General features: G+C 39.7%; 1 protein-coding gene across 1 annotated transcript in view; it reads left to right on the forward strand.

Annotated features, from left to right (window-relative positions):
* galnt9 (polypeptide N-acetylgalactosaminyltransferase 9) overlaps positions 1-24,424 on the forward strand; it is a 95,683-nt gene that overhangs the window by 40,560 nt on the left and 30,699 nt on the right. Inside the window, exons 5-6 of the mRNA XM_020590512.1 lie at positions 9,009-9,206; positions 18,189-18,306. Of these exons, the coding sequence (XP_020446168.1) occupies positions 9,009-9,206; positions 18,189-18,306 (316 nt within the window). The remainder of the gene's footprint in view (positions 1-9,008; positions 9,207-18,188; positions 18,307-24,424) is intronic.

Here is a 24,424-nt window from a genome sequence, read left to right on the forward strand (position 1 = left end):
TATATATATTTTGCTGGTTTGCATTAATGTTAACGCAAACATAATTTTATCATACTGTATAGTGCACTTGACAGGTGTTTCCTATTCCTTCACACCATGTTGGTTTAGGAGAAGTTAAGAAGTGAGCAGGTTTCACCAGAGATGTGATGGAATGTGAATTCTACGGCTTTCCTCTGCTTTAATATGAGGATATGAAATCTTTGCCTATATTTAGTGTGGTATTGCATCAGCTAAATGTTCATAATCCACCTCCTTTAAATCCATTCATCCCTGAGACAGAGGATGTCCATTCTGCTCCAGACATGACCCGTTTCCTTCTCTGTGCTCTGTAAATAAACTGGATTAATAGCAGGAAATGGGAGCTTGTTGTAATTAGGACCTACTGAATGCCAGACTGCAAAGGGGAGGTGCAGGGAAATTGATATTTATTTAGTTTTTGAAGCCCCTGCACAGTTGCAATCTCAGGTTATTAATGATTGATGATTAGCAGCGTAGCAGCTGCTCCCTGCTGAGTGTGTGCAGGAGATAAGATTGTCATTGCGGGGAAGTTGTAATGAAATGCATGCTTCAGAAAGCAAGACTTTGATCAGTGTTGAATGCTCCACTGCTATGAGACCTGGCGAGTTTATCTAAGAGTAAGAAGTAAAACCAACCTCCGCCTCCTTTAATTCTGAAATGCATAATATTTGTCACATCCATATTTGATTTGAGTGCTTTGTTAGTCTCATTGAGCTGTATGCTTATTTTGCCATGCAGGTGCAGTGGTATTATATGAGATTCAATGGTACATGAATTTCTGACTTCTTGAAGGCTGAAGAAATATTTTTTCAGCAAATCTAATCATGTCCTCACTCTTGCTCACTGTGTCTGACTCAGCGTGTATATCTGTCTGGAGACAAGAAACCCGAGTGCTTCACAGAGCACATGCCAGGCAGACCTCCACTACCATAGAAAAGGCAGATATTTATGCTGCCTTTACATTTGTATCATATCAGCCATGTCCTGAGCAAATTCATTTAGAAGAAGTGTGGAATCTAATAATGCACTAAAAGAACCTTTATGCTTCTGCATCCTATTATCTTCAAATAAGCCCTGATGCCATAATAAACTGAAGTTCTGCATTTATACCTTTACTGCATTTTTTTATTGAAGGAGGAAGACTGTCCAATATTAATGTGTGCTCTCTACAGTACATGTCTAAACTGCTCTGTAAAACAGACAGGCAGGAGGACTGCGAATCGTCTCGCATTTAAAGATTTAATGTGCTTAGAAATGGCCAGAGGCAGTGTAGGCTTAGATTCTGCCTCATACATACAGAGCAAGTACAAATTAACACTCTGAGTTCATTTTAACACTTAAACTATCTAAATGGATTCATGCCACTGTGTTAATTTAAGTCTTTTCGAAGTGTTGGTATGTATTAACACTTTAGGGATGTACGGTACGGTGGCCGGCCACTGTACCTTTAGAGTAGGGAGTTGACTGCAGTCAGAATCGATACTAACTAGTGTAAGCTGTTCTCAACACTGGTGTGAAAGGTTAGAAATAAACTCCTCACAGTGTCACTACAGTATGGTCACATACAAATATCACAAATCATACATGCAGAATTTTTGGGCTTCCAGCTGTGGTGCATCCACAAACCAGTTACTAATTACTGGAATGCAACACAGCTGATGTGCAGAGAGCAGAGGAGAGAAAGACTGAGGAGAGGCAGCGGCCGCCGAGCGGCCCTGATGTTTTACAACTAATTCTATTTAAACATGCACAAAAATCAAAATGTATTTGATACATGACATACTAGTTCTGTAGGTCTTGTTGGTGTGTACATTTTTATTTTGTTGTATATTTATAGCACCCTTACTGAGTCAGTAACCCTCACTTAATCATGCAATAGGTTCTAATATGAAGATGCTTATAATAAAAGTAATTTTAATACATTACTTAAAGATCTGTTAGTGTGCTAGTATGTCCTGCAGTGAAGCCCAATAAGCATATACATCAATGCATCAGCAAAGGCAGGAGAGTATATGTATGTACTGTACATATACTGTACCATGGAAATAAGCAAATCAGATTAATACAAATCCTCTCCTGTACATACACTAAATCCATCTGTTGCCATTGATTTCAGTTTATGTAGGGCAGCCATACTGCATCTTGTTCAGAAGCAGTCAATATTGCCTTGGGTTTTATTTTTCTAGATATATATTCATATTTTTATAATAGGTTATTGCCTTTAAGTGACTGTGTGCATAAAAAAATCCTGTAAATAATATTTGGATTCATTGCTCATTTAGAGGTGACTAGCATTCTGATAAGATTAATACAGGAAAAATAAAGCACAAAGTATACCATGAGCAAATCTGTGTTTCTCACAATAAAGGGCTTGTCAACAAAAGCTGCAAGGGAGAAAATCTTTACTGTAGCTTTGAAGAAGCTCAGGAGAATCGAGAGAGAGATAAGCGAGCTTTGCTTTTTCATGCCAAGTGATTCGAAATATATATTGAAGCTGTGCTGTCAAATTGCCAAATTTAGGTGAGAAATTTTCTAGTTTTACATAAAAAAATAATGTTAGAACAATGAAAGAACTGCATGCAAGTAACTAAGATGAAAGTACATATAGGTTACAAAGGAAAACCCTGAATAAGTGATGACAGTGCTCCCATCCACAGGACATGAGGGCTCACTGAATGGTTTGATAAATATGAAAATGATGTGAGTCATATGCTGTGGCCTTCACAGACACCAGATCCAATCCCAGCTGAACACCTACAGTATGGGAGATGTCGGAGTGACGTGTTAGACAGTGTCTCCACGACCATCATCATCAAAAAAACCACATGAGGGAATATCTGTTAGAAGAACAGTGTTCATCCCTCCAGTAGAGCTCAGAGACTTGGAGAGTCAATGCCAAGGAGCAGTGAAGCTGTTCTGGTGACATGTGGTGGCCCAGCACCTCACTGAGACACTTTATGTTGGGTTTTCATTTGGCTTTAAATCTCACTATCTGCACCAAAATATAACAAACACTCATAAGACACCATTTTTCTTTTAAAGTTTAAAAATGAAAGGGACCCAGTTTTGCACATCAAAGTCTGTTTACAGGTCTTTGATAGTACAGTACTACTAGAGTACATATGAGAAAAGAGTTGTTTGAAGCCTTCTGGGGCTCCATAGTGAACCATGTATGATCACTGAAAGTTTGATAGCTTGCCCCTAGTGAAGTTGTCTAAGTCAACACCAGCTGGGTCTGAAAACTAGAACTTGAAAATGAAGCATTTCTGGAGGTGAACTGTATAATGTCACCAGAGCTTACTCTGCTACCAGTGTGAGCCTACACCAGAAGCTGCTAATGGATAATATGCCCGAATCTTTGACCATATAGTTGGCACCAGGTTTTGCCATGGAAGATTACAAAGGATATGTCTGGTTCTGCTGCATCAGTTTTGATCTTCTTTTTTCAGAATTAAAGGAGATGTTATTTTAGGCACTGAGGGCCCTGCTGCTCTTGGGGCATAAATTCTTAGATCCCATTAACTGATAATTCCCTTTCCCAGAAAAGGAAATTTGAAATCCATTAACTGAAAATTTTAAATAAACTTTATCTCAATTTCTTATATCAGAGCTGAACAAAGGTATTACTCAGACCTCCTTTGTTCAGTCGAGCAGCTATAAATTGAGACTATATAGTGAGATTTAGCCTGGCTTGTGACACACCATTCTGAAATAGTGTGAAATGTGTGTTCCATAGATGTACCAGCTGTTATGAAAGACGGTCAGCCATGAAGAGTTAATAAATCAAAAGGGGTCCTGCTTTAGGATGAACTGCCACATGAAATGGCACAGTGGAGCAAACTGCAATGGAGGTTGTCAACATGTATTCACAAAACTGGATGAGTCATCACTGGAATCCAATTATAATATGGAACTGAGTATGATTTGGGATGATGTGGATGAATAACCCTCTGTGTTATGCAGAAGAAATGGAAGATAGAAGGAGAGAAACAATACAGGCTCGCCTTTCTAAACCAGATGTGTCCTAATTTCTAGAGCATGCCTATCTTTTCAGTTTCATGTATGAGGTAACAGGTCTGCCCACCTCAGGAACACTGCGTCATTAAACAGCATACAGTACACAATAGTGCATGTTACTCACACTGTATATTTCAAATAACTGAATGAGTCACTGAGTTACAGTACTGTAAATAACATCCTTAAAACATCAAAAGGTTTCAAAACTGATTTGCTAGATTGCAGCCCTACAGAAAAAAAAAAACACTTAGGCCATTTATCAATGGAAAGTAACTTTTGAAGTTTAATGGTCAGTCCTATTTTATTGTTTTGCATCAAAGAGAATTTCTATCAGACGTCACATCAGTACATTGTCAGTGTGATGATGTAGTGCAGTGTGAACATCCCTTTGGTCTGTTTTTCATACTATCTGTTATATATTTTTCATGTAGACTAACCAGTCGACTGATTTATGCGTAGTGTTGATCTGCTCTCTAGTGACGGCATTATTGCGCAAGTTGAAATGAATGTATTTTCAGTGACAGTGAAAGGACGTCTTGGTTAATCACAACTGGTGGTCTCCCCCTGTTGACAGATGAAAGTAGCCTGTGTCAATATGGAAGCTATTGAGTCTACTCTGTCAACACTAATAGGAAATTTGTTACGACGGGCTTTGGGGAGAAAAGGATGTTAAAGTGCAGTGTAGCCATTAATCTATTACGAGAGCTGGATATGGAAGCATAACTCAACCTTGCTGCCAGTTTGACTCAGTGGTCACTCACAGTATTGCAAATAAAAAATAATCCCAACTTTGAAACTGATACTTGTAAAACATTTGTGTTGGACACCTACTACACACAAGGTCAGTTATTACTATTTGTATTCAGAATTTCTGAGCCTTTTAAGGATTTTAATTTATTAAACGTTCCTAATTTAAGCTGAAAGTGATAACTTTGGGGAAATCTGCTGATTCATTTTTCTTGCCCTTAGATAAGAAGATCAGTACCACACTGTCTGTACAGTAAATATGAAGCTGGAACAAGCAGGCTGTTTCTATTTTATCACACGGAAAAAGAAAATTATATATATACAGTGCCTTGCAAAAGTATTCGGCCCCCTTGAACTTTGCGACCTTTTGCCACATTTCAGGCTTCAAACATAAAGATATAAAACTGTAATTTTTTGTGAAGAATCAACAACAAGTGGGACACAACCATGAAGTGGAACGAAATTTATTGGATATTTCAAACTTTTCTAACAAATAAAAAACTGAAAAATTGGCCGTGCAAAATTATTCAGCCCCCTTAAGTTAATACTTTGTAGCGCCACCTTTTGCTGCGATTACAGCTGTAAGTCACTTGGGGTATGTCTCTATCAGTTTTGCACATCAAGAGACTGAAATTTTTGCCCATTCCGCCTTGCAAAACAGCTCGAGCTCAGTGAGGTTGGATAGAGAGCGTTTGTGAACAGCAGTTTTCAGTTCTTCCCACAGATTCTCGATTGGATTCAGGTCTGGACTTTGACTTGGCCATTCTAACACCTGGATATGTTTATTTGTGAACCATTCCAATGTAGATTTTGCTTTATGTTTTGGATCAGTGTCTTGTTGGAAGACAAATCTCCGTCCCAGTCTCAGGTCTTTTGCAGACACCATCAGGTTTCCTTCCAGAATGGTCCTGTATCTGGCTCCATCCATCTTCCCATCAATTTTAACCATCTTCCCTGTCCCTGCTGAAGAAAAGCAGGCCCAAACCATGATGATGCCACCACCATGTTTGACAGTGGGGATGGTGTGTTCAAGGTGATGAGCTGTGTTGCTTTTACGCCAAACATAACATTTTGCATTGTTGCCAAAAAGTTCGATTTTGGTTTCATCTGACCAGAGCACCTTCTTCCACATGTTTGGTGTGTCTCCCAGGTGGCTTGTGGCAAACTTTAAACGACACTTTTTATGGATATCTTTAAGAAATGGCTTTCTTCTTGCCACTCTTCCATAAAGGCCAGATTTGTGCAGTATACGACTGATTGTTGTCCTATGGACAGAGTCTCCCACCTCAGCTGTAGATCTCTGCAGTTCATCCAGAGTGATCATGGGCCTCTTGGCTGCATCTCTGATCAGTCTTCTCCTTGTATGAGCTGAAAGTTTAGAGGGACGGCCAGGTCTTGGTAGATTTGCAGTGGTCTGATACTCCTTCCATTTCAATATTATCGCTTGCACAGTGCTCCTTGGGATGTTTAAAGCTTGGGAAATCTTTTTGTATCCAAATCCGGCTTTAAACTTCTCCACAACAGTATCTCGGACCTGCCTGGTGTGTTCCTTGTTCTTCATGATGCTCTCTGCGCTTTAAACGGACCTCTGAGACTATCACAGTGCAGGTGCATTTATACGGAGACTTGATTACACACAGGTGGATTCTATTTATCATCATTAGTCATTTAGGTCAACATTGGATCATTCAGAGATCCTCACTGAACTTCTGGAGAGAGTTTGCTGCACTGAAAGTAAAGGGGCTGAATAATTTTGCACGCCCAATTATTCAGTTTTTTATTTGTTAAAAAAGTTTGAAATATCCAATAAATTTCGTTCCACTTCATGATTGTGTCCCACTTGTTGTTGATTCTTCACAAAAAATTACAGTTTTATATCTTTATGTTTGAAGCCTGAAATGTGGCAAAAGGTCGCAAAGTTCAAGGGGGCCGAATACTTTCGCAAGGCACTGTATAAAGCACTTGAACACAGCCGAGGCCAACAAAGTGCTTAACATAAGATACAATTCAAAACATCTAAAAACGTGACAACTACAATATTAAAATACCAATAAAATAACATAAAAGAACCAACATAGCAAAATAACAAAATACTATCAACCAAAACTCAGCCCAAACAGAGTCTCATAGCATATCAAACGCCAAAGCATACAAGTGAGTCTTCAAGTAAGTTTTAAAAATAGCCAACGAGGCGGCCTGCCTGATGTAAAGGGGCAGCGCATTCCATAGCTTAGGAGCCACAATGGAAAACGCTCTGTCCCCTCTGAGTTTACGCCTGGCCCACGGTACCTCAAGCAAGAGCTTTTTTTTTTAACCAACAGTTTTGCCTATGTATAGAGCTATATGTTAAAGAAAAGAACTCTCAAATCCTTAATAGGACTTTGGAATAAGAGACAATGATCTGCCAGCCTCTCAAAGGCAGACGTGCTCTACTTTTACCAAACACTCTTGCGTTATTAAATTATGGCTTTTCCCAAGTACTGCATTATATTTTGCTGACATCATTCCATGTACTGTACAGTAGTTAAATTTGGATCTATTCCCTCTTGTACTTTCCCCCACCTTCATGTGACAAGTAGCAGTTTTACATTATAAATTTAGCAGTGAGTCATACGAGGAATTGCACATATGAAGGGTTGCTTTGAAGATATGGCGGAGCTCGTTTCTCAGCAGGAGGAAGATTATACAAACATAATAAGTGCCAGCAGGACTTCAGTTTCATCCTGTACCATATGGATCTTAATACCATGCCTCCTCCACCTTGGCCAAGGCTTTAAGTAGCAGAGGAAGTTGACTGTAGGTACAAAAGAACCGTTCCAGTGAGAAAGTGACACAAAAAAACTCCGGAGTGAGTGTTATCTCTTAAGGCCAATTAACAAAACTGCTGAGAGCAGCTTTTGCTGTAAGAAATGGAGAGAGGTTTGCTATGAGAAAACATGGACTGATAGTCCTGCTCTGAGTGATGTCACCTTATGATTTGTTGTATTCATCGTGAATGAATACATTAAATCTGTAGGAAATAAACTGCTGGATTGTAGCATCTAGAGATGTGGGGTTTGATGTAATGTCCTATTTTAACAGCTACAGTGCTGCACGTTGTAACTGTCTTTATTTTCATCGACATGCACAACATTTTATACATTTATTTTCGAGGGTAATGTCTTTAAATGTTTTAAAGCTACTGTCCCAGTTACTAGAATGACTGCCTATACCATAGCAGCCACTTCCAGGACTGCTGGGGACTTGTTCTTAGTGATTTATGACTCCTCCAGCCTGCCCCAAACTTCCCTCAGGCTTGGGATCCATGGTGCTAAAATGCTCCATGAACTAAGACAGAAAAAACTTGATTTAAGTTTTAAAGTAAGGACTGACAAGCCTATAACTCTGTGGAGTTTAAAGTGGCCTGTTAAGATGTTTTGTGACTATAGCCTACCATTCTACATTTGATGTGCTGTAAAATAATCTATGTCGGACAAAGCAGCCCTGGAGCAAACACCATGAGAGGAAGACTGTACTGAGCAAAGCTGTTTCAGAAACTAACATTGCTTGAGGGGGAAAAAAAAAGAGTAGGCAGCTTTCTCCTTTTGTTTTCACCTGATGAGTTTTGCTTCATCAGACTTTATCTCCTATCCTCCTTGCTCCTATCAAGTCTCTCATCGGTGTAAGTGTCACATGTTGACATTTCAATTTCAGGAGCAGGAGATTGAAAATGATATTTTTTGTTGTTTTTCATAAAATCCGTTCACATCTCAGACAGCGGAAGGAAGCATATCCTGGCAATTGTTTTTAATGTTGAATAAATGCAGAGTCGACATACTGCATCTTCGCTGAAAGCCTGTATAAATGTAACACTAAAGTCAAAGTTGGGACGGTGTCTGCAGTCATGTATAGCTGCTCCTGGCATGGTGTTGTGGAATCAGGATCTCCAGTGAATAACTTTGTGCTCAATATGTTTTTTTTTTTTAAGATTTTAGGTTTCTCTACAAACTACATTCACAGTCAGTTATATGGGTAATTCTTAACCCAATTAAATCTAACATTTCTCTACTATTAACACTAAAACCTCTGTGGGACAGAATGAAATTATGTGCAACTTTATTACTTGCCCTCCAGTAGACTGTTCTCCTCCCACTCTCTTTTTTTCACCTTTTGCTGTTGTGAAACAAAGTCTCTTCACATTTGATTCAAAGTCTGCTCTTAATTCCCATTTCTTCTCTTATCCAAAGGGCTGAACCTATTCTGACCCGAATGAAGGAAGATCACACCCGCATTATCCTGCCTGCCATAGACAACATCAAATACAACACATTCGAGGTGCAGCAGTATGCCAACGCTGCCCACGGCTACAACTGGGGCCTGTGGTGTATGTACATCATCCCTCCACAGGAGTGGCTGGACAAGGGCGATGAGACAGCTCCTATCAGGTGAGCGCCTCGGCTGGCGAAGGGTGTCCATTATAGATGCAGATGTTTGATAAAATATGGATAGCCTCAGGATATGACTTATTCATGTGTGGATCCCACTAAGGTGCTCTGTAGTCTAGTGTGCTACCCCAACACACAAATAAAAGTCTCCCCGCAGAAAATTGTCTAATTACCATGATGAATATCTTCATTTTGATGCAGGATCACAAGGCTGTGGCAATGCAATGTCATTAGTGCAATTGTGTGTTGAATATGAGCAGGACATTCCATTATACCACAGCTGACTGGAGGACAGTGATGGCTTGTATCGGGTTTCTGTATAATCTTAGAATTGGTTATGTGAGTCCTTGGTAAAATCCTATTGGATTTTAATAGACCGAGATGCCTGGCACTTCATACGATCATACGGTACAACAGCAGCATTTGTGCACCATTCCTGGTTGAAATAAACATACAGTCTACTGCCACAAGTCTTACTGGCAGCTGCCATCTCAATAGCGAGTTGGCTCGTCCAGGGCAGTGTCTGGAACATTGCTGCGGAGGAGTATTGCAATGCAGGGAAATGGGTTTTGAATTTCAGTCGACACCTGTGTGTGAACTAACTGTCGAAGCATTTAAAATCACCTCTGTGACAAGAACCTAAGACATACTACAATGAAAATCTGATTAATTCTCCAGGAAACTTGGCACATCTGCATAAAGGTAATAATGAAAAGCTTGTAATCAGAGGGTCACTGACTTGTTGGCAAAATTACAAGTGGATGTTTCCCTGCAAAGCTACAAGTGTCAGAGTTCTGGTTTGGCCTTTTTTCAACCACTGTGAACAGTAAATGACTATAGGAGTGATATTTTCAGTGTATGACACATTATCACACCATGAGGCACGGAGCCCACTTGCATCTTTTCTGCTCAAATCAGAACTGGCCAGCACTGCCATAACAATAAGAAAATCTTACATCATTCAACATCGATGATTGCCACGATCTCGTTGCCACGGCAGTGTGGCTGAGCCTGTGAGAACATGAAAAGACTGATAGATCGCAGGAGCTGCAAAAACGTATGTTTTTCTATTGATCCTTATCAGATATGGTGCTATTCGTAATATCTGACTGGGCTCCAGTCTAGAATAAAAATGAACAAAATATGTGCAAAAATTAAAAAAAAAAAAGAAAAAAAAAAGAGCTAGCATAAATTATATGCACATAGCAAATGTGGTCATGTCTTTAAAAATGTCCTTCAACTGAACATTGTAACTGCCTTCCAGCTGTGGGGGTTATCTGTCCCACAGCTCTCCCTGAGCTCTGATCTCTCTGATGAATTATATAAACGCATCTTGGTGCCTCATGCAAGGAGACAAATGGGGCTGTGGAAACATATGAAATATTATCACTGAAGTGCCCTATGATGTGGACGTTTGAAAACTCCTGAAGGACACCTCGAACATTTCATATGCTGTTTTACACTGATGAACTGTAATGATACTTGTTTGTTTTAATGTGGTAAAGTCAAAGGCAGTGCAGGAGCCAGGCGTGCTGGTTCTGGGTTGACCAGAGCTACTGATTTTTAATTTTTCTGCATTCATAGCACTGACAAATTTTGCTGTGAGCTTGGCAGCAGGTTTGTTGCTATGCAATCTTGAATTCAAACATGAAGATAAAACACACTGGCATGTGAACACCAGAGATTTTCTTTGATAGAAAAAGAAATAATATTCCAACCTAAAATTTAATACTTAGAATCTGAACGATGGCCCAGAAATGAACAGCAGCCCATATTCAACTTGGCTTATAAGGACTCCTGAAGCCATTCAGCATATTTTTAGGAACCAGAGTTAGTAACAAATACTGCAGCACATTAGTTCTTCTTCACAAAGGGTTCAGCACTAGAATTAGAACAGAAGCCTTGACTGGTTTCACAGGAATCACAAGAAGCAGTAAAATTAAGTTTGTTTGTTTAGATTTAAAGCAAATGAGATGTGTGACATGCCAACATGGCTACATCTTAATATTGACCAAAGGTCTTCAAAAGGTTATTTATGTTGTGTATGAATCCCTCCATTAAAATGTTATGAAATGTGTGTAACCCTGTTAGAGTAATCAGACCTTTAATCTCACTTAATTAAAAATCCAACACCTCATTCCTGGGGTTCATTAGCCCATAAGCAATCCAAGGACAAGCACAGAGACCATGAACAGTCACAGCACAAGTAAAGGAGCAACCATGCTGAGCTGTGTCAAAGCCAACTGCCTGATGAACTTCATTATTAAGATTAGACACTGGAAATGTCTGAGTCAGCTTGAGGAACTGAGACTGCATGCAGCCTGATAGGAGCTGTGTTTTAGGGTTGATGATTGTAACTGTCAGTTCAATGTAAACAGACCAGCGAAATGAACAAGTTTAGTTTGTTGATTTGTGTCATTTAAGGCCTCGACTGCTGAATTTTAACTGAGCTGCAAACATGAAACATCCCAGTGCTTACTACCAGGATGGCATCTAAAATATCAGCCTACTGTAAACTAAACCATTCATGCACACTGTCTGATTTTGACAAGAAAAACTGAATCCCAGACTAGTTTTACTACCTCTCTGAGCCCAGCCTAGGAAAAGCAATACGTTTTATCTGATATAGGATGTTTCATACAAGTAAAACAAGTGAGAACAGTTTATACTGTGGACCTGAATATTGGGTGTCTCATCAAAGGTCCATGAAAATAATGTATTATTGAGTATCAGCTGGCGGTCCTGAGATGGGAGACAGATGAGCGACCAACATCGGACACTGCAGAGCTGGGTCGTATTTTCCTATTGACACTTTTCTGCAAACGGACAGATCGCCTCAAGGGCCGGCTGAAGTGTGTTGGCTGTGCGGATTCCTATTGGAAATCATTGTCCTGCTTGTTTCCTGACGTTTCGGCCCATCAATGACAGAGGCTCCGTGGCCATTCAGAGCTCAGTCTCAGAACCTTTTCTTGCTGTTTGGACATATTCAGCAACAAAAGGGTCTCTGACGACAAAAAAGTGCCACATTCTGAGAGTACAAGGGAGAGCAATCATTACAGAGGTTTGACAAAAATAGGCTGTCTTTGACAACTGCAGTGTTTTTTGAAAGGTTCAAATAGGGAGTTGGTGAAAATGACAACCAAATGGTTTTGAAAGCTAAAGCCTGCAACCAAGATTACATGGATACAGTTGTTTCTTACATGGAATGACTTCTATGTGGATATTAAGTATGGCTTGCATTCAAACATCTCTGTGGTTTCTTGAAAGGATTGTCTTTTACCTAAAGGATGCTGTTTAAATCACCTTAAGAAAACAGACAATAGCTAAGGATTGGAGATAAACAGCATACTTCATTCAAACAGTACTTCATTAACTTACTGTTACATCAGTCTAATTGTCTTGCTTACACAGAGACTTGAAGATGATCACACAGATGTAAAGCAAGAGTACAAGCCATGATGGAGACCAAAAATCAGTCAAATTTCCTTAATAGGAGTCAGCAAATGACTAAAGATGCATTTTATACATAACAACCACATAATGGAAAAACAAAACAAAACCAGACCACAATAGAATAGAACAGCTTTATATGTCATTGTACAATGAAATTTAAGATGCAATCCTTCTGTGCATAAATTAGAAACAAGCTACAATAGTTTTAAAAACCTAAAAGACTATAAATACTGAAATATCACAGGGGATATGTTGTGGAAAGTATGATATTTAGTGTGACAATGGCTCTGGGATAAAAGCTGTTTTTAGTCTACTAGTCTGTCTTTTGATTTTGTATTGTCAGCCAGAAGGTAGCAGTTCAAACAGATCGTGCCCAGGTTGGGAATGGTCTCTCAGGATGGCATGAGCTTTATTGAGGCAGCGGGAGGGGAGAGGGCAACCAATAATCTTCTAGGCTGCGTTGACAACCCTCTGGAGTGCTTTCCTCTCTGCAGCTGGAGAACCACAGACAGATGCAGTACATTGGTGTCCTCTCTATGGAGCAGCAATAGAAAGTCACAAGTGGTTTTTGTGACGGGTGGTTTTTCCTGGGTATCCTCAGGAAGTACAGTCTCTACTGTGCCTTCCTCGCCAGCAATATGGTCTAGATGCTCCAGGTCGGGTACTCCTCCAAGTGCACACCCAAGAACTGGGAAACTGCAACCCCTCCACATTGTCCCCCCTGATGGCCAGGGGATGAATGTCTGTTTTGTTCTTTCTGAAGTCAATAATCAGCTCCTTAGTCTTAGTGATGTTAAGCATGACGTTGTTGTCATTGCACCACTCAGACAGTGAAATGAGCCCCACCACGGTGGTGTCATCCACAAAATTGATGAACGCTGTTGCTGGAATGGGTGGGGACACAGTTGTGGGCGTAGAGGGTGTAGAGCAGGGGATTCAGCACAAAGTCCTGTGATGTGCCAGTGCTCAGGCTGAGAGCTGAGGAGATGTGGGTGCTGACTCCCACCCACTGTGAGCGGTCTGTCAGGAAGTCCTTAATCCAGAGACAGATGGAGTCAGATAGTCCCAGGCCTGTTAGCTGGTACACAGGTTTATGAGGGAGGATGGTGTTGAAAGCAGAGCTAAAGTCCACAAAGAGCAGCTTGGCATAGGTCCCCTTCTGCTCTAGGTGGGTCAGAGCAGCGTGAAGAGTTGTGGCCATGGCATCCTCCGTGGATTTGTTTGCTCTGTATGCAAACTGGTGTGTCTCTAACCTGGGCGGGAGGCAGGATACAATACGATCCCAGACTAGTTTCTCAAAGCATTTCATGATGATAGGTGTGAGAGCGACTGGCCAGTAGTCATTCAGCCTTTGGAAGTAGGTTTATTGCAGTATATAAAAGTATTAGGAAACTATGTTTATCAGCAGTGGCTTTGATGGATTAATTGTTTAAAACCATTTTAAGATATTTCTGTATGCATCAAATGTCTTAAATATCTTATTAAAAAATAATAATTCATGAATGTGTCATACCTGATTGGAATGTTAAGGGCTGTCATACAGTTCTAAATAAGCAGTCGCAGATGAATCAAATGTCAAGTTTAGCATTGTGCCACTTTGGACAAAAATAAGCTAACTTAATTGAAAGTGTGCTTATTTTTGCTTTTTTACCTTGTCAAATTGTCATATGTGTATCAGATGTTCCTTACTGAAAGCAAAATGTCTGGAGGGCCAAGTTGAGGGGTGCAGCCATTTGCACACTAACACTAACTACATGTAATGATATGAACTGGGAAAATGAACCATCCACCAGATTCCACCATCAGTCTGCGATGTCTTTGGTCAGAAGTTGTTCTGTGAAAGCCTTTTGTGTTCCTCTTGTGTTTGGTGTACCCACTGTCACTCATGGCTGTTTGACAAACCTCAAAGAAGTGAGACTGTGTTCTGTGTATGTGTAGGTACAAAGAGCCAGAACGACTCAGAGAAAGTGATGGCAGTGTGCCATTTACAAACCATTACAAAGCTGCCGAAGACGGTGTTGCATTTCACACACGCTGATGGCAGGGTCACACAGACGAGAAACTGTGGCTGCATTGTGTCAGGTTCTTATCAGTGAAGAATTTAATATTTCTGTCACTTCTGTTACTGATTTTTTTCATGTTTGTTGCTGTAAAATTGCAAGTCAGGACTGAAAACACAACAGTTTGATATCCAGCCTCTCAAATGTATGCATTCTTGGCAGAAAAGTTGGCTCTAATTATTCATTAACTGGACTTTAGTTAATAGACTCCACTAGGGCAGTTATTCTTTTATGCTTTAATATTGCATGTTTGATCACCTTGCCAACAAATGAGAGAGGAACCACACTTTGCTTTGCTTTGTTCTTGTCCCTTCTTGTTGTACTTTTCCCACACTAGAAAAACTTATTTTTACTTGTATTTAACCTTTACTTTACCATTGAGATCTGGCCAAGATGGAAGCCATACAAATTTACAAAATATTAAAAACTGACACATGCAACACAATAAAATCTATTCACAATATAAAAACAATGGCCTTAAGAAAAGCAGCTACATCTCCTTCGCCACAATCTTAACCTTCTACCAACCAACATTACACCTTATCTTGTGCTGCAAAGCATCACAACCATTAAGAACGTGTTCAGCCAAAGGTTTCAGCTGCCTCATCACATGCTGTAGGTCTACTTAAGGTGCTGAGCATACAGAAACAGTGTTTACATTGTCAGGCAGGTGATTGTAAAGGGAACAGTCCAAGTGGGCTTCACAAAGTTTGTGCCACACAGACAGCCACGGTAGGTCACTTGTCAAGAGAGGAGAAAAGATGAGCTGAATGGGGCCGAGTGTGTGCTGTGCCTCTTTTTAGCTGCACGGCCGGTGCAAATAATGGCCTCCTCGACACAAGCTTATAATTTAAACAAACTTTGAGGCTATGTCAGGCAATGAGAGTATATAAATAAGCAAGCATGGATCATTATAAAAGTTTTTCAGTGTGGCATAAAGGTGTCTGTAGCACAATTAGTTAATAATGGCAAAGACTACAGATTGTTGAATGACAACTAAATAACGAGGGTGAGGGAGCACGACTAAATAGTTACCATAAAGAATGTCACTCTATAACTTCCCATAATCACATAAAGCAAAAAGCCAGCACAAGCTAACACAATCAGTTACTTTCACTGTTTCTATATAATATCATATATGAAGAACTTTTCATCAGCTTTACTTTACTCAAATATAATATAAAGGTCATGCAGTAAAGATTAATGATTAAGAAAAATAGTGGGAAGGCCTTCCTGAGAGATACAATGGTTCAGGTGTGTTTATATTCATTTCAGCATTATCTTTTGTTTGCTAATGATTTTCAAAATTACACTTTGTGGTGATGGTGTTTTATGTCTGGTCTAAACCTAAAAGCATGTTTCTTTAAAACACACACTATATTGTACAGCTCAATGCACTTTGTGAATCATAATGCAGCTCCACCGCCATGCTTCCCAAACTGAAGTGGCAGACACACATTTGTCTGTGCTGTGCATTTTTTTATAGGGTGAATTTACCCGGGTGTCGTTTCAGATGGAAGAATAAAGCCACTCATCAGTCACTTTTGTGGAAAAATAACAGCGCTCAGTCCACTCTGTGAATGCAATGCTTTTCATGGGGCTTTGTCCCAGAGCACTCAAGACCTGACAGACAATAGTACTGAAAAGCAGCCCTGGGGGGACAGCAGCTAAAGTGGGATCATTTCTTTTAGTAAAGGTAAAAAGTAAGTGCATCCTTTTCTGAAAACCATTCTGTTGCTCCAGCTCTAATGGATGAACTTAGGTAGTTTCTAAATTCCTAGTTTTAAAAGTAGTTTTAGGTTATTCCACTAAAACACGTGTCAAACTTGAGGCCCGCGGGCCACATCCGGCCCGAAGTACAATTACATCCGGCCTGTGAGATCATTTTATATACCTTTTTTTTTTTTTAATGGCCCGGCGGCGATATGAAGCGCCAATAACATACAAACTACAAATCCCATAATGCAGCTCAACAGCTGCCTTACCAAACAATAGGCTACCTGCGATCATTCCCGCGTCAATTACGTTAGATCAGTCAAGCGTGTGCTGATGTATACAACCCTAATTTCAAGTCAAAGCTAGCCCCTAACAATGGCCAAGAGAAAAGTTGATTCTGAAAACGGAGCCTTTGGGGAGCCGACAGTGGTGTGGTGGGTAGAACAGTCATCACCCAACCAGAAGGTTGAAGGTTCAAATCTCGGTGCCATATGTCAAAGTGTCCTTGGGCAAGACTCTGAATGAGAAGGTAGAGGAGCTGAAGAGGGATCTGACATCACAGCAGACGTTTTCACCAAAGTGAAATCGCAGTGAAGCTGCTGTGAAAGCAAGTTTTATTGGGGCAGAGGAGAAAATCAGCCTGGACATTTACCGAGGGAGAGTTTCTGAAGAGCTGCATGATGAAAGTGTGCGACGTCTGGTGTCCAGACAAAAAGCAGGTGTTTGCAAATGTAAGCCTTAGCAGAAATACGGTTGCTGATTTTAAGTTCAAGTTAATTTATTTTGGAATAATATTGTATCCTGTCTGTTTCGATTCATATTTATGTTAAAAAAAACATTTAGTTTTAGTCTGTTCAATAAATTTTTATCCTGTTCGGCCCGCGACCTAAAGTGTGCCTTGAGTTTTGGCCCCCTGTGCGATTGAGTTTGACACCCCTATACTAAAAGATGTGTAATACAATAAAATCTGAAGTTTACAGTTCAAAAGCCATTCTGGATCACTGTACTTGACATGGATAAAGGAATAGAGATGGTATCCTGTTTTATTTTATTCTCTGTCTTCCATAGTACTTTTCATTTCATCTAAATAATAAAGCTAATCAAAATAATTCTTAAATTGTTACATGTAATATGACAGGTGTGGAACATAATGATGAACCCACAGAGCATTTTAGCACCTTTATGCTTATTGTTTTGATTGGTGGACCCCAAAGCAGAGCATAAAGAAGTCAGTGTTGGACTTAAGATTATATTGACTCCAAATAACTGTAAATGTCACTCAGTTTTTGCTGAATGTGTAAACAGGTGCCTTCTGTACTGCAACATGGCATCCCCAAATGGTAACACTGACTGACTTATAATACCAATACCAGTTTCAGCGAACTCGGTGTCGATGTGCATTTCTATTTGCAGTAAATGAGCTCTTGGATCCTGATATGTGTTTAGATGATGCTTCATTTTGTGTGTGTGTGTGTGTGTGTGTGTGTTTTCTGGGCATAAGCGTACTGTTGCAAAACCAATACTGTATTCTATCTGTACATTTACATTAAGTTTAACTGATCAGGGTTTAAGACTGTACTGTAAAACATTTTAATCAAGCTATAATGACTAATATTTTTTTCAAGCTTATCCAGAAAGTCTTACAAAATGTGTGGTCCTATCTTAATTGCACTTAAAATTTTAGAATCCTATACATGTTGAGAGAATAGATACACATATTCAAACAACACTGTCTCTCTCTCTGTTTGTCCAGAACTCCAGCTATGATTGGCTGCTCCTTTGTGGTTGATCGAGAATACTTTGGCAAGATTGGTCTACTGGATCCTGGCATGGAGGTCTACGGAGGGGAGAATATTGAGCTGGGCATGCGGGTAAGGACCTACGTATTATCAGCGCTGCTGTTAAAATGCATTCAAATCTGAGGGGGACTTTGATAAATTACTTGAAACATGGACTTTTTCTTTTTAAACTGAATTAAAAATCACTGCATTAAGCAGCAGATGAAATAGCTTAGAGAACTGCTGCAAGTAAAGTTAGTTTTAATGAGACATTCCTTCAAGCCTGGAAGCGTTTCTGTGCAGTTGTACACCAGGAAAGCCACACACACACACACAAAAAAACATAATTACAAATCCAATATTTGAGGGGGTGATATTTAGATGAACAGTTGGAATGATTTGTGAAATCTATATTCAGACTTTGGAACAGCTTATGATGAATGTTTCTCAGCTGCAGGGATACAGCTTCAGATACAAAACCCAGGGGCATCAACAGAATCCATGATTACACTTTGCAAAGTTTCTTAGATGGGAGGGGAGAAAGTAAAAAAAAAAAAAAAACCTTAATGCAAATCTTCAGCAACCCAAAAGCTCAAAAGCCTGTATACAGAAAATGTAAATCTCTTTTGCTGCTGCTTTGAGTTGAATTTAACGCTTCATGTGAGCAATGGGCTTGCTGAAGAATTGGTTAGCGTTTAAATTCAGAAAATGTTTCTCTCCAGCCAAGTAGAACCATTCTGAATCTAAACGCCCTCCTTGGACTTACTGGAATGAGAAATGCTTGAAAGATCCCACTCTTTCATTTAACATCATCCCCACATCCATTTCAAAATCTTGAGATGGTTTCAACGACACCTGTGAGGTGTCGGCTGCCTTTTGAAAAAGCACTTGAATGGAGGCCGGAGAATGGATCTTGGTTTACAGATTGCTGCAGTGCTTCATTGAAGCCAGAGACATTTATAGTTGTTGATGACCATTTCAGAACCTCCCATTATTCTGCTTTCTTCTGCATCAATCATGTTTTTTTTTTTTAAATCATCTAGCTTTTTGTCTTTAAACAATCACTGTTTAGCATTCTCCTACAGTGGTAACTCAGCATTATATAGTATATTATGTGCCAACTGTCAGCAGCCTCCTCCATGGTTACACAGCGTCTAACAAACCAACCAAGTTAGACGAGGTTCGTGGGGGAGATCAATTCAGCAACAGCAGCTAAATAAAGTTAGAACTACTCTATTGAACTGGGTGATATAGCGGAACAGTGAGTATCTTTTGGCTCTCACAATCACAGGCTGCTCATTGACTCCATCTCTTCTCACTATGAATATTTACTGTATGTTTCTGATTCATGAAGTGAAGAGAATATGGCACTCCATCTGCAAACACAATACTATCACAAATGCTATTAACTCTCCTTGTGTTTGGCCTGGCCATATAGAAATGAAACACATTTCACAAAAAAGGTGCCATTCAGCACATGTGCCAGCCTGAATAGGTTTGCAGTCAACAACCAGCTTCAGCCATTCATACTGCAGAGCCACTAATGGAATGGAGATGGGCTTCTGGCGAGTGGACAGCAATTACTCCTAAGGCAACTGTGGCTTAGGCAGCTCATTATAGTGCTGGCTGAGGAGATGCCATGTGGGATAGTCTTGATTGACAAGAACATGTTTAACAATTAGCTAGGGCAGCTCACAATAGCTGAGCCTGCCCAGGACCATCTGACTACAGGGGGCTGATGAAAGACAGGGTTCACGCAGAAAGGTTATGGCGTATTTATAATTTACTGTGAGTTGTGGCTTCTGTATCTCGCTCTGGGTAAAATGGCTGCCAGGATCCAAAGGACCAGCCTCTTTTGTAAGCAGAAAGGAGGCTAGTATGTGCAGGGTAGATTATACATGTGGTGATGTTTAGCTGAGAGAAGAGGATAAAATAAAACCATGAGAAGGGAAAATAAATCATAGATCTTACTGCAGTTTTCTGTTTGTTTGGGAGGGTAATAATTTATAGAGTTGTACCTGTAAATGAAAAGAAATGAACAGAGAGAAAATAAAACTGCAGAGACAAAGAAAATGGATATGTAAATGATGCTCCCAGCATAATGCAGTAAAGGGTACATACAGTACATCATCTAGAGCCATACTATGACACATAAATACTTTGTTTGACATCTGAATCGATTGCGAGCTTTATAATCAGTGCAAAATGAAATAAAATCAACTGGATGTATTCTCACTGTTGGTGTATATCCTACTGGCAGCATAGGAGATTGATATCTTCACCTTTGTAAATGCTTGTAAAAGGGTGCCGGAACAAGAACACTTGCTTACTATGTGGCTCCGTTTGCAAACAGAGAAAAATGGCTGGGAATAAAAATGATGAATCCCGCCAGAAGTGTCAATATGTGTTTATTTTATAATGTCTCTCCCACCCCTCCTGCTTTGCTGAATCTTTGCTGATATAGCATCTTGGGAGATCAGGACATTGCTTTTCATTTCAAAGTTCCTGTGGGGCCAGGGGTATTATACTGAGCTGCTCTGTCTGCAGATATACTACATCAACTCTAGCAGGGGTCATCCTAGCCGCTGCTGCTCCTGCTGGTTCCACTGACACCTGATGTGGAGTGAAACCTTTCTGCTTATATTCTGAAGATTGTCCTCTTAAGACTCTTGCAAATTTAACAGCTTATGTAGATTAAGGTACAGGAATGACTCTGTTCATTTTGAATCTTTGCATTGGTGGGGAAACATTATCTACTGGGGTGTGACTGATTTGTGCTTTTAAATGGACACAATGACACCATTATATTTGTATAGCTGTTGCCGGGGGGCTTTGTTTATGCTGCATTAAACATTTTCTCATTTTCCAATCTAAAGTAAGTGATTTCCCTAGCCTCTGAAACAACTTTTAGATGAGTCTGTAAAACTTGCTCTCTGAAACAACGATGCATACAGTGTCACATTCAAATGAGCTACAAAACCTCAAAACTAGTGCAAAATAAATAAAGACATAGGATGTGCAAGAAACTATAATATTCACACATATTCTTCCATTGCATGAAGTTGGCCGCTACATAAAGCTGTTAATTTGTGAAATAATAGTAATTTATTTTGCTCATCATGATAATTGTGTTGATTCTTCAAGAGTTTTTATTCAAGTAATTAAATTAAAAGCTAAAAATTTATTTATATGCTGATAATGACAGCAGAGGGAAATAACCAATTAATAGGACAAGATTATGGGATTTAATTATTAAAAAAAACAATGATTAACATTGACATGCTTCATGCAGTTAAGTAAATGGCAGCAAGGAGTCTCGGCAAACCCTGTAGGCAGGTTTGGAGTGCTGAACAATCTCCGCTACTCTCTCGCCCAGAGGCAAAACGGATTTTAGTCAGTCACCACCCACACTGCTCAAAGCAAACGAAACATAGTACTTGAGTGAGTCTGTAACACTGTGTAAGGCTGTAATGTTTCCATTCTGAGGCAGGAGAAGGTACGAGTTCTGTCAGTGTCAGACACAGAGTGGGAGGGTATAGCTATATCCTGGAAGTGGTGCAGGCCCACTACACACTCAGAAAGGTAGATTTGTATTTATTGCCAGCACTATCAAATGATTTTAATTAAAAACGTTAGCATGCAGTACAATATATATGTCTAAAAATAGTGCTAAATGTAGCTTCAACTCCAGTTGTGTTAGTACTTTTTGTAAATCAGTAAATGAACACTTATACCTCCCAGGCCACGCTGCCAAAACACAGCTATTGTCAGTCTAGATGGTTTTATCTGCACAATATGCCTATGTCCTCCCTACTTTGTCATCAGGAAGCATCCAAACTGCTGTATGAAATGTGTCTCATTTTCATAACAGTCCAATCAATCAGTCCAAGACACTCAAGTGTGATCTCACGGGGGTCTGCTTGTCTTGATGACATTCATTAAACTCACCAGGAACTCCTTTCAAAAGTAATGAACCAAAAAATTATTTTATTTTTTTTCTTTGAAGTTCCGTCTCTATAACCACCTGGGCTGGGCCTCGAGGCATCTGGTCATAATCTCTCTATAGTGAGGAGAATGGAGCTAATTAAAGTAGCATCAGCTAGACAGGAGTGGGACATAATTACACTTCACTTGGTCCCTACTGCATCCCAAGCTGTTAGAACAGTGTGATGGCAGTTCAGTATATTTATTATTTTTGGGTTTAGATTTGATTTTTCATCCGTTTTAGGTATTAAATATTTAGGAGAAACTGTGTCACTGTATATAATTTACACCTTAAGTTTAAGATTACAGTAGCTATTGAGCAGAGGTTTTCAAACTGCGAAAGGCTCCTCTCCAGTAGATGGCAAAGGGAGAGATGTAGGGCAAAAATACTGCATGACATGAAGGGAACAGGTGCATGCAGGGGCAGGCTCTGAAAATAATGAGAAATTAGTTATGGTACCTATTAAATAACAATCAAAAGTTGAAGCTGCAATGACTGTGACACAGCTCAAAGAGTCGCTTAAGGTCATTTAAAACTCTTAGCATCCATTTTGCAAGCCTATACTTCAATTAGCATAAAATTCTTACTCGTTCTCTGAGTAATAACTCAGCCCGATTTGAATCATCTGAATCACAAATCACAGAAAAGAATCACTGCTTCTTGTAACTGCAAAACTTGCCTCCAGAATCATTCTGTTTTCAATGAGGAAGTTTTCAGTATCAAAGTAATCCAGTGAAAGTTGGCTGTGTCCATGGCTACATTACAAATCGAAAATTGTGATCTAATTTGACCTGCTTTTAATGGAGCTGATGTGCTAAAATGTAAATTATGTAAACTAAATAAATGAGGTTCCGTTTGTAGCTCACTGCTACTGTAGCTGACTCCATGTGAAAGCAACACAACAAAAACCTCCTCTTTACACCCCCCACACCCCCTAATTTCTAGAAATGAAAAGAATAAAAATTGCACCGTGTCATTTGATGGCAAAGAACATGCCCTTCTTTACCTAAAAAGATATATTATCAGTGCTATCTGTAGGATTCTTCACTTGCCAGTCAACTGTGGAGTCCATCTTATAGTATTCTGCATCTTATGCTGCCTGTTACACTCAGATCATCATCTACGTCTTCCAGTTCTAAACCTTTCTTAATAACGAACACAAACTTCAGATGAGTCAGTAAGCATTATTTCTGGTGGCACAATACCAGGTGCTGCTTCAAAGCAGTTGGTGATGCAGTCAGATGTTGCTTTTAGTTTATTCAGGGAACAGCTGCCCCACTGGTACAAATGTGAAACCTGGACTCTTCAATACGTTTGATTAACCTCACAAGCCATCTGGATTTGTAAATACAAATCAATTCAAAGACAGCTAACAGACTCCAGATGTGTTCTTTTGTTACAGGTGGGATTACAATGCATTGTATTATGTTCAGCTCTTACAGTATGTTCCTAGAGCTGTGTATTCAACTTATGAAAAAGGGCAATTTGATTATGCTGAAACTTAAAGATTTCTTGCTGTTATTCGATACTAAAACAGGAATGATATTAAATGATATTATTTTGAGGTTGTGAAATAGGCTCCTGTCAGTCCTAATGTATTTAAATTCTCATTAAAGTTGAAAAAATTGCAGGTTGTGACAATGCAACTTGTGGCTTTGGGAAAATTACTTTAATTCCATGTCACAGCTTGTGTTTTGGTCCAATCTGAGGGCTATGACAACAATTGTAGCAGACTCGCATAAAGATAATCATTGTACAGCCACACACAACCTAATTTCTTTTCAAACAGAGATCTGTTAATCCATAAAATCAGCATTAATAATGTTTATGTACATTCCCAAATGGTGGTGCCTTCCACACATCTAAAATCATCTGCACAGTTTCATCAGGTTGTTCGCCCAGGTGGCTGTGTGATTGCTGTTATTTGGTGTCAACTTTATGAAAGAGGGTAATGGGCGTAAGATGCAGCAGATGGGCTCCTGGCTGTCTTCAAATATTCGGCATAGAGGAAAATCCAGATCGCACACATCGGAACAGTCGCTTGAACCTCAGTAGTGCTTACATTGGACTCCTCCCGGCTGCAGCTCTCCACAGCAAATACAGTCACCTTGAAAAGGGCAGGAATGTCGTTATGAGGGGGCATCAAGCCCCAGCCATCTGTGGACACCAACTATTCTGACAGCTTCAAAAATTGCCAGCATGCCCATGTCCATCAAGCAGCAAATG

This window comes from Monopterus albus, unplaced genomic scaffold (assembly GCF_001952655.1).
Source record: "Monopterus albus unplaced genomic scaffold, M_albus_1.0 scaffold12.1, whole genome shotgun sequence".
Taxonomy (NCBI): Eukaryota; Metazoa; Chordata; class Actinopteri; order Synbranchiformes; family Synbranchidae; genus Monopterus; species Monopterus albus.